At 45.2% G+C, this 10,504-nt stretch overlaps 1 protein-coding gene and 1 non-coding gene across 11 annotated transcripts in view; one reads left to right on the forward strand and one right to left on the reverse strand.

The window, feature by feature from the left end:
* CLASP1 (cytoplasmic linker associated protein 1) overlaps positions 1-10,504 on the reverse strand; it is a 177,675-nt gene that overhangs the window by 122,107 nt on the left and 45,064 nt on the right. For all 10 annotated transcript variants that reach the window (XM_027879746.1, XM_027879748.1, XM_027879747.1 and 7 more), the window contains exons 3-8: positions 8,652-8,730; positions 8,315-8,418; positions 7,732-7,823; positions 7,569-7,644; positions 5,159-5,256; positions 3,788-3,855 (exon numbers count right to left, since the gene is read on the reverse strand). In XM_027879746.1, the coding sequence (XP_027735547.1) occupies positions 3,788-3,855; positions 5,159-5,256; positions 7,569-7,644; positions 7,732-7,823; positions 8,315-8,418; positions 8,652-8,730 (517 nt within the window). The remainder of the gene's footprint in view (positions 1-3,787; positions 3,856-5,158; positions 5,257-7,568; positions 7,645-7,731; positions 7,824-8,314; positions 8,419-8,651; positions 8,731-10,504) is intronic.
* Positions 10,050-10,166, forward strand: LOC114055528. Its single transcript, XR_003570754.1, has one exon. It is a non-coding gene; the product is annotated as a U4atac minor spliceosomal RNA (small nuclear RNA).

Here is a 10,504-nt window from a genome sequence, read left to right on the forward strand (position 1 = left end):
CAAAGCACAGAAATCTAAAATAGTTTTAGTTTCCATCTAACTGACTCCAAGTTCTCAACTGCCTAAACAGACACTTAGCAAATAGCGTATTTATCTTACACATTTTCTCATATATAGATGCAGTTCTACTGAAAAGCAGCATTGCTCCTTCTTCATAGGTTTTCACTAACTGAAATTATCGGATCTTCTATTTTAGCACTATTTTAATTAACTTGCTCACTCTGAGAACACACACTCATACAGTCAGCTACCAAAATTGCATCCTCCCTTCACCTTACTCCGTGCAAGCACCTGCGGGGGAGAGATCTCAGCTCCAGAATTCTGACTGTAAGATCTCCCGCTTTGATTCCCTTGCAGCCCAAGACCACTACCACCTCCCCTGTCCCTAAATCTTGCTCTCCCAAGTCAAAATTCATCACCAACAAGAAAGTTCAATTTCCTCCCTTCCCACAGGCACACCACTGCAGTATCCCTGCACACATAAATATAGGAGCATCTCCCAAAATTGTGTGACCTATATTAAAAAAAAAAAAGAAGGTTTACATCAAAGAATGTAATATTAAGATATCACAATAATCAAAAGCATAAAAAACATGCCAAAATATTTTGGTTACTGACAGCTTTGGTTTGGGTCATCGATTGCTATCAGTCTGTATCTCTCAGTAGATCATTTATTTTATCATTGATCTGTATTGAAACTTGCTTATAAAGCCTTCTGGAGTCATGGTCTGATCCAAAGTCAACTCAAATCCATGGAAAACCTGTACACTTTATGTTAAGGTCCTTCCAGATAATACCAAGGAAATCCGTGCAGCATGAATTCCTTGGAGTCTGTGTCCAATAGCCTCTCTCTCTGCATCACATCCAACTAAAGATCATCACACAATGCCACACGAAGACAGCAACTGACTAGCTGGCAATTATTGGCTCTTTCATGCTGAAAATGTATTTGTCCCAGGGGAATAAGGCATCTGCATAATTAGCAAAAGCAGTTACACAGAAAATAATTAGCTTGCTGAAAGCCCAAAGGGAGAAAAACTATAATTTTTGCTTCAAGAGGCTGACTAATTATATGCCAAATAACAAAACAGAGATGCACTGAGAATCATCGAGAAATCCAGCGTGGATTTTAACTTCATATTCTAGCTATAAGGGCTGCTGGTAGCCTAGCAACAAGCAGCATACTTGGGCATGCCAAAACCTCCCTCTGACTAAATGAAACACCTCAGATTACTATGCAAACCTCCCCCACCCCACTATGCATTTGATTCTTGTGGTACTAAATGATAAAAACAAAGCCTAGCCAAAAAAAAATAAACAATTCAAGATAAACTCAAAGAAGCATTAATGGACCACAACATAGAAAGATACATAAATACAAAACACAGATTGTTTTCAGAGACTTGAAATTCACAATCTGAGTTCATTTATTACATTTATTCTTAGGTTTGTGAAACTGTCCTATTATTTTAAGCTGCTTTTCTGGCAGTCCAAGTAAGATTTACTGTTTATTTGTGTCTTGGAACAAGATAGGAACTCTTTCAACAACTTACAGCAACTCCCTTATCTCCAAAACACTCCTGATATACAAACAGTGCTGCTGCAATTGCTTTCTTTTACTTGAATACTCAGTGAACCAGTAGAGGAAACTGTTATCCCAAACTGTAGTCTTGTCTCAGAGCCAGGAGACCAGTTTTCACCATATTCCACTATTCCAGAAGCCACATCTGCTTTCCCACCTGTCCAGTTCTGCAATAAGACAGGTTGGACAATTCCTTTCAAGTCTCATTGTAATTAACACAGCTCCACTGCTCAGTCATGAGTGACCCTTCAGCCAACACCTTGCTCTTGGCCACCCACCAGAAAAGCACAGACTCACTCACCCATATGAACACTCTGCCAGACTCAAAGGGTTAACAAAACTAAGAGCTATTTCTACTATTTCCTGGGAAAGGCAAATCTTTTGGGTGTGCAATATTTATCATCACCTTCCCTGGTGATTCTGACAACTGCTGAAAGTGTCACCCTTGTTCAAAAGCTGCAGGAGGTGTCAGGGGCACAAGAAACCTGACAAACTTAGCTTGTCTCTAGGCCATAATAAACTTGTGACCATGGGTAAAGATAAGCCTCCTTCGCTGGCTTTACACAACCTCACCAAGATAAGGTGAAAGTTGCACAGAGCTGTTGACACATGAGATATGACGAGCATGTGTGCTGTGTTTGTGCTGGGGGGCAAGGAAGAAGCAAACCAGCCTATGGCACTACAGGAAATGCAACCCTCCCCTCAAACACACACAAAATATATTAGTAAGTAATGGTGTCATTATTAGCTTAACAAATGAGAACTGCTTTAACTCTGCAACTACAGACTTTTTTATTGTTAGGGAAGATGAAAATGTTCTGGCAGAGCAACAGGAGATCTTATCCTTTGCTCTCTTTGACCCCCTACTACTCCTCCACTCTCACCATCTCCTTTTCCCCCAGCTACTTTTTGGTCTCAGTGTCCACACAGGAGATGCAATGGAGGAGAAATGTGAACACACAAACAGACTCCAGGGATTGCAGATCCGGCCACAGCACAAGCAAGAACAGGGAGACACCAGAGGCTCAGGTTAAGCACGGTGAGGAAGACAGGAGTATTTGTGTCTGAAAGTACTAAAAGCCCGTCAGTGGAGTCAAGGAAGGAGACGGGGATCATACAGTCTCGGGCACTCGATGCGCAAAAAGTTAAATCTTCAAATTCACCAAAACAGTGACAAAGGGGTATAAAGGAAAAAACAGTTTCCAATGAAGCCTATAAGATCTAATACACAGGTGCTTTAGATGAAGCAATATGTCTTACTGCAGATCACAAGTCTGTCTCATACAGCTCCAAACAACAGCAACACACACAGTACAGTGACGCATCAAATTGCTTTTTCTTTTTTTGAAAGCCCACTCTATTTCACTGCTAGCAAAAAATGTTACCTTAGCCTAGCCAAGCAGAAAGCAGAGAAGCTGAATCAGCAGTGAGCTTGTTTCAGTTTCAGTTAGGATTTCAGAGCAATCACCTGGAGGTTGCGAACCTTAAGAAGTTTGCTAAGGGATTAAATATTTACTTTCCCCCTCTTTCAAACACATACAAGAACACTTGTTTCTCAACTGCACTTTTTTACCCCTGTAAGCCTCATCTAGCTGTACAGACAAAATTTTCCCACATTATGCAAAGGCATAATTTTAACCCATTCCATTTGAGAAACCTGTACTAGGTTTTCATTGTTCCCAAACATACAAGAGAATATCACATCACATCACATTTCTGAATAATCCAAACTATAACTTCAGGATTTTCAAACAAGTTGATTTTATTATTTCCTGCGAGGATGAAGTTTACTGTATTTAAAAACGGATATGGAAACAAAAATGGTGTCTAGAAGTGAAAAAGATATTTTTTTCCAATGTAAAAGAGCTAAGACCTCTCTGCCCTCTTGGCTTCTGAGAGCATGGTGGGAATGACTCCTCTCCTGCTCCTGGCCTTGCAGAGGGTGTGAGCTTGATAGGAACCTGCAGTTCTGAACTCAGGTTCTTCAACTCTGCTCTATTCAGCTGCTGGCAAAGGATGAATTTCCTCACCAAGAATTATCTCAAAAATCTATTCCTAAACAAGGAGTGATACCTATTAAGATTACTTTCTAGCTCATAAGCTTATCAATACAAAAAGCAGTAAAAACACTTGTTACTAAAGTAAGCAAAATACTAGTGAAAATTGCTAAAAACACCAAAAGAGAATAGAAGTACTTCTACTCACCACCTGAACTCTGGATCATGTTTCCAGATTTTTGGACCTCATCGAATTTTGTAAAAATTACATTCAACCTGTTTGAAAGTTAAAGGAATACACAATGAGCAACTGAATTTATATTTAGTAGTATTAGAATCATAGAATCACTAAGGTTGGAAGAGACCTTTAGGATCATTGAGTCCAACCTTTAAGCCAGCACCACCATGTTCACTACTAAACCACGTCCTGAAGTGCTACATCCACATGGTTTTTAAACACTTCCAGGGACAGTGATTCCACCGCTTCCCTGGGCAGCTATCTTCTAACATCTCAAGATGTTATCGGACAAATTTGGCTTCACTCAGCTCATTGGGAGCATGGTCAAAGAGTCAGTGTGGAAGGAAGCTATTTTAAAATTAAAAAAAAATATCAACATGCAACAACTGATTAGAAAAACTGAGAAACAACTGATACTAAAGAGGTGTAAGAGATATAATTGGAAATACTACATTCCTGAAGATGTGACGTGGCTAATTGTAGATGCATTTCCAGTTCATCACCACTTTGCCAATCTTAACTATCTGCAGAAATACCACAAGACACACACCTAACAAACAACTTCACACAACATTTGTCTTTGTCCCTGACACTTTCCCATTTATGTCACAGGCCTGGTGGAGCAGAAGATCCCTATCACCTCTCATCATCCCTTCCCAGAGAGTTTATTACTTTGAGCCGCATTGTGGGAGCAGATGTTTTCACTGGAGAACAAGAGGTAACAGTGCTGCCTCCATCTGCGTGCAACCCCACCTCCAAAACCACCTCTTCCCCTCCCTCTGTGCCCTGACAACCTGCCATCTCCCCCAGCCTCAGGTCTAACCATGCTCCACCCTGAGCACTGGAGGCAAAATGCAGAGCAGCTTTCTCATCTGAAATGGCAGAGCAGAGGAACACAGCTTTAGTTTTGATGTAGGGTTGGCTGGGTTTTGGTTGGGTTTTTTAGGGACTTTTTTGGTGTGTGTTGTTTGGGTTTTTTTAATAAAACCTTAAAATTGACTATTTTTACTGTGTTTTTTAGCACAAACACAGGTTACTTTGAAGTGCCCTCTCTATACATGCAGAGCATATAGAAAAAATCTTAATTAATTTCATCTGAAATCATTTAACTAAACACTTGTAATAATTGTACTGGTTTTCCACAGATGCTGTGACATACTTGGGCAAAGGCAGAGGATCCACATTAAGTGAAGCCTGAGTGTTTCTGAGATGAAGAAAAATCAAACCCTGATCCCAGGAAAAGGTTCAATCCCACAGCTCCCAAAGCCTTCTAAAGGCAGGCAGGAAGGTAATAAAACAAAGGCCAAAAGCAGTGAAGACATAAGGACATTCTCAACTTACCGAGATTGTGGTAATCCTTTTTTACTGAGATCAGCCCTTACACGTTCACCAACATGTCTGTAAATTTCCACGAGGCTGTTTATTGCTGCATCTCGAACCTGAATGTGAGAGATGAGAGAAATCAATCACCTTTCCAATTTAAATAACTAAATCTCTGTCCTACCTCAGAGAACTAAATTTGCATATTTCTCAGCAACAACAAGGGCCACTATAGACATTACCACAAGGTTCATGAAGGAGCTTCCAACCCTGCATTTCACATATTAGCAGTATCAGCAGGTCTAATTTAATTGAAAAGGCAGTGAAGGCACAAGATGAAAGGTTTCATACATAGGGAGCTTAGCTGCCTTTGCCAAATTCAACCCATTGTGTGCAAAGGGTACATTTACCGGATGAAAAAAGGAGAGAAACACGAATAGACCTTGTATTACTTGGGCATTATAAAACAAACTGACTTTTAAATCTGTCTTACAAACTTACGTTTCTATGTTGCTAACAAAACATGGAGGGAGGAATAATCAATCACTTGAGTCACCATTAATTTTGCATGTTTTCCAAACTGATTTGCAAGACTGCAAAGATGCTGAGCACATCCTTCTTTCCAGACAACAGAAGAGACATGAATCTGATTAAAGTGTCACCTTTCTGTACTTAACCCCTTTCCTCCACCACACACAGCAGGCAGAGAAGGTAAACTATCTGCTCTGCCTGAAGAAACACCTACATATCTGGGCACTTCTACTTCTCAAAAGATGGTCTGGCAGTTACCCACACACCTGCACACCTTGTGACTAGACATGGAATATCTTGTGGACACAAGTTAGAATTGCCTATAGGTGAGATTCAAAGGGCAGGCACATGTGCCCTGCTTCCTAGTCAAAAAAACCCTAAACACTCGACTCAATCCCAATTTTATTTTTAGAAGGTAATCAGAGTTTAAATACTGCTGTCACACCAGATGCACACTGGGTTACACAACTGCATTAGTTGAAAACAACAAAAGCACTCCTGAAAAGAGCTGTAATGGAACAGCTCCCACATCCACAACAAAGGACTTGACCTGGATGTGTTCTCTGTCCTCTCTCTCCAAGAGAGGGCAGCAGTGACCGAGCAGCAGCTCTCCCAGCGCTCAGAAGGCACCAGCAGCACAGCAGCCCTACGGGAGCCCAGGACCAGCCCCTGCCTCCGGACAGGCCCTGTTCCACCAGCAGCCACTTGGACAACGATTTTGTGTCTGATCGGTTCAGGCATGGGCTTTCTGAGGATGAGAAAACAGATCCAGAAGAAAGGGAGAGATCAGCCCTATTTATCCCTGCAGCTGGATACAGGATAATGAGCTGTGCCAGGTACAAGGAAGAAGCAGTGCAGAAGCAAAACACCAACTTCCCAGTTCGTTCAACAGCTCACCAATGAAAGGATCAAGGCATCTGGCTGTTCAACACACCCAAGCCCTAAACCCAGTATCCCCTTGAAGGGTAACAGCTTGCTTAGTCTCAGCTCAGAACCTGAGGACCCTGAATATTAAACTTTCTCAGAAACTTCTCGGAATAATGGATCTATCCTCCTGCACTGGCACAAGCAGCAAGGGAAGGCTGTTTCACACTCAGTCCTCCTCTTCAACAAGGGGAGGCCCTGACAGCCAGGGGAATACGGCCAACTCCCCAGAGCCAAGGGAAACCCATTCCCCAGTTGGACAGCCCACACCTCCTTCCAGCTGAACACCCGCTCCAGACCTGGATCCCATTATGTGTCACTCATGTTGGCAGGGGAACCAACAGGACTATTGAAAAACTGCTAGTGCCCATTACACGATAGGGGTTTGAACCCTGCTTCCCCATCCCCCTCTCCTCACTAACCTCGCATACTCGCATCTAACTTTAAGTAGGACAAAAGGCACATAGAAGGAACAAATTTTATTCAGTTGTATTTTCATTTGGGTTGCACTGCTGATTTAAGGTTTCTATACACTTGTCTTCACTCCCTGCTGAGAACGCTCTTGTACAGTTTCTGGCAGCACACACGGCCAGGCTGTCCGACTGGTCCCATTTGCTCTCCCTGCACAGACTGGTTGCTGTCTGAAGGTGAGGGGTGCTGCACCAAGCCCAGAGGGATCCCTGAAACACCCCCTGTATTCAAGGCACAGGAGTTCCTTTCCCACAAAGGCTTCCTGCTCTGTTCATCTCGCCTGTAGATTCACGTTGTTCTGTTGAATTCTTGGAGTAATTGATATGCTGGTTTGGACATACTTCAATCATACCTCTTCAAAACCAGCAAAGGGCTCTTCATGCACAGCATTGTTCAGAGCTCACCAGCAGCACAATGAGCTGATTTACCAGCCAGAACGCGTAGCCCTGCTTACCAACAAGGCAACCAGCACAACCTTTAGATGTGACTCACAGCAAAAGCTTACCTGGCTGTTTGGATCTCCAAGTAAGTTACATATATGTGGCACTATCTTACTCAGCGTTAAACTCTGAGCTCCAGATCTGGGAATAAAGAACAAAAGAGCACCACTGTGAATCACAGAGCAGGCTTGTGTACACAACACCGGTTTGCAGAAGGTTCTCACTTACGCATTGAGTGTTGCAATAAGGCAGAGGCAAATCCCTTCTCTTGTCCGAAAATTCTTGTGTTTGAATCCTCCCAGCATCCTGTCCCACACGTACTGTGGAAGACAGAAGAGGGAGTGAGACAGGAAAAACAGTCAGTGGGGGAAGAAACAGATTCTCTCTTCCAGCAGACTTATACCACGCCATCTCTGGAGCTTAAATGTAAGATTTAGGCCCATCCAAGTAGAATAGGACAAGAAGTAGCAAGATACTTTTAGATCTGACTGATTCTTTGTTCTATGCTAACTCCACAGTAACTCCCCACTACTTAAAACAATATTCATACTTACAGAATGCAAGTACCTTCCAAAGACCCAGCACAACTACTCTGACGTCTACACAACCCATCCCATCCCTGGGAAATCCACTGACACTCACACTCCCATGTGTATCCTGTCGTGCAACAGTGTTCTCAAGTGAGGCAAATATCTTGTAACAAGGCGTAGGGAGATGAAGTCATTTCAGACAGAGCCACAGGAGAAAAGCCTCTGACAGAAAAAAGTTTTCCTTTCCAGTCACTCATGCTGTAGAGCGCTGTCAAACATACCTGAGGGTTAGCAGCTTGTTCCATGATTTTCAGCAGCAAGGTCTGATCCTGCTCCCTCACAGAGTCTTTAGAATCTCCCAGTCTATCAAGTAAACTTGGCAGCACTGAGGAAAGAAAACAGCAACATCCAAATCCCTCAGGAAAAAACTGGCACAGTGGCACAGCTCCTCTGCTCTCCCCCCACCCAATGGAGGAATCAGATCTGCTGCCCTTCAGCTGAGCCTGAAACCACCCAGAGCCTCCTGAGTGCTCTCCTGGGGAGAAACCAAGCTTTGTGTACAGCAGCCAGAGGGGATGCCAGCAGAGCACCGGGGACATTCACACACAGCCCCCTCACCTGTGCCAATCTGGGCCTTGAAGCGATCTTGCAAGCGGGACACGAGTGCAGAAATGATGTCAATCCCCAGGAGAACCACCTGCAAGCACAGGATAGACACTGTTTTAGTGTGCACTACAGCTGTAATTGCTGCATAATGCTAAATTCATACATATACATGTCCAGTGTAAACAAACCATATACATAACTCCTGCGGTATTTGCTGTAATTAATTGCAATTATTACAATTACAGTTAGAAAACGTGCACTAGGAGCTGCTTAATTATTCACTGGCAGAAATTAAACTCAACTCTTTCATAACATAACTGAAACCTATGGAAAGACACCTTATTTGAGAGAAGCTTCAGATCAGAAAGCCCCCCTCTGATTAATTACATTTAGGAGCTACAAAAAGATACATTACATACTGAATATATGTGTACCCTGCATATGAAACACATGGCAAGACCCTATAGACCAGGATCATGCTGGTATGAGACATTTCTCTCTAAGCTTTTGGAGAAGCACTGAGGTCAGTCATGCCTAGAAGTGTCAGGTACAGCCAAGATTCTGAGGTGGTGCCACCAGGGTTGTCCCAGCATAGCCCAGCTCCCTGTACATATATCTAAGCATAAATATATACACATACATGTCTATGCTGTCTGTACATACACATAAATAGGCATATATACACATTTTTTTATTTTTAGATTTTAAATTTTATTTTACATTTTTTGCTGAGTTGGAAGGGACCCATCAGGATCATCGAGTCCAACTCCTGGCCCTCCACAGGACACCCCAAGAATCACACCACGTGCCTCAGAGTATTATCCAAACGCTTCCTGAAACTCCATCAGGCTTGTTGCTGTGACCACTTTCCCCGGGGAGGCTGTTCCAGTGCCCAACCACCCTGCGAGTGAAAAGCCTTTTCCTGACATCTAAGCTAAACCTCCATATATATAAGTCCATCTACACCCCCTGTACGCACACACAAGCGTGTGTATAATCGCCCACGCACACATCCACACTCGCTGCGCATCCCCTGGTCGTGTACATGCCCGGGGAGGAGGGGAACAGCCGCCCCGCACAGACATCTCCATCATCCACACGCACACGGGACCGGACCGGCCACTGCCGCGGGTGCCCAGCAGGGGGCGCGCCCCGTCCCCGCTGCCGCCAGCGCGGCTGCCCCGCCCCTATGCAAATGAGCGCCGGGCAGGCGCGGAGCACTCTGGGTAAGCGCCACCGCCGCCCACAAATGGGCTCGAACCGGGCGCGGGGCCGCCCCGAGCCGCCGCTCCCCGCGCGACCCCGAGCCGGCCGGCGGGAGCGAGCGGGCCGGGGGCGCGCAGCCCCTCGCCGCGACCTCGGCCGCAGTTCGCCCTCCCCTACGGGCGGCGCGCCCGCAGCCGCCGCTCAACCGTCCTTATCTGGGGGTAGCGCGGCTGCTCAATGAGCGTGTGGCGAGGGCAGCCCTGCTAACGCCTAAAGCAACACAGCGGCGCCCGCTCCGTGCGCGGCGCAATTTTTGGAACCTCGCACCGCGGCGAGTGCCCGGCGCGTCCCAACGACACCCGCCCCGCGGCTGGGAGAGCAAGTCCGGTCCGGTCCGGTCCGGGCTGGCACCCGCCCCGGCGACGTGTACGTGAACTGCTGCGATGTGACACGACCGGTTGAGGCCGGCACCCCTCTCCCTGCCCCCCTCCCATCAACAACCGATGTTCCTGAGCGCTGTTCTGACTCCTGCTGGAGTCGCCACGGCTGCTCTGCACACCAGCGGGCCGTCCACAACAACCCTCTGTCTGTCCCATGGATTCAGCTCCGGAGAGGCCAGGGAGCCATGCATGGTGTGTACAGGAAACAGCCTGCAACTC

Source organism: Empidonax traillii, unplaced genomic scaffold (genome assembly GCF_003031625.1).
Source record: "Empidonax traillii isolate 1590-97213 ecotype Southwest subspecies unplaced genomic scaffold, ASM303162v1 scaffold57:size2250009, whole genome shotgun sequence".
Lineage (NCBI taxonomy): Eukaryota > Metazoa > Chordata > Aves > Passeriformes > Tyrannidae > Empidonax > Empidonax traillii.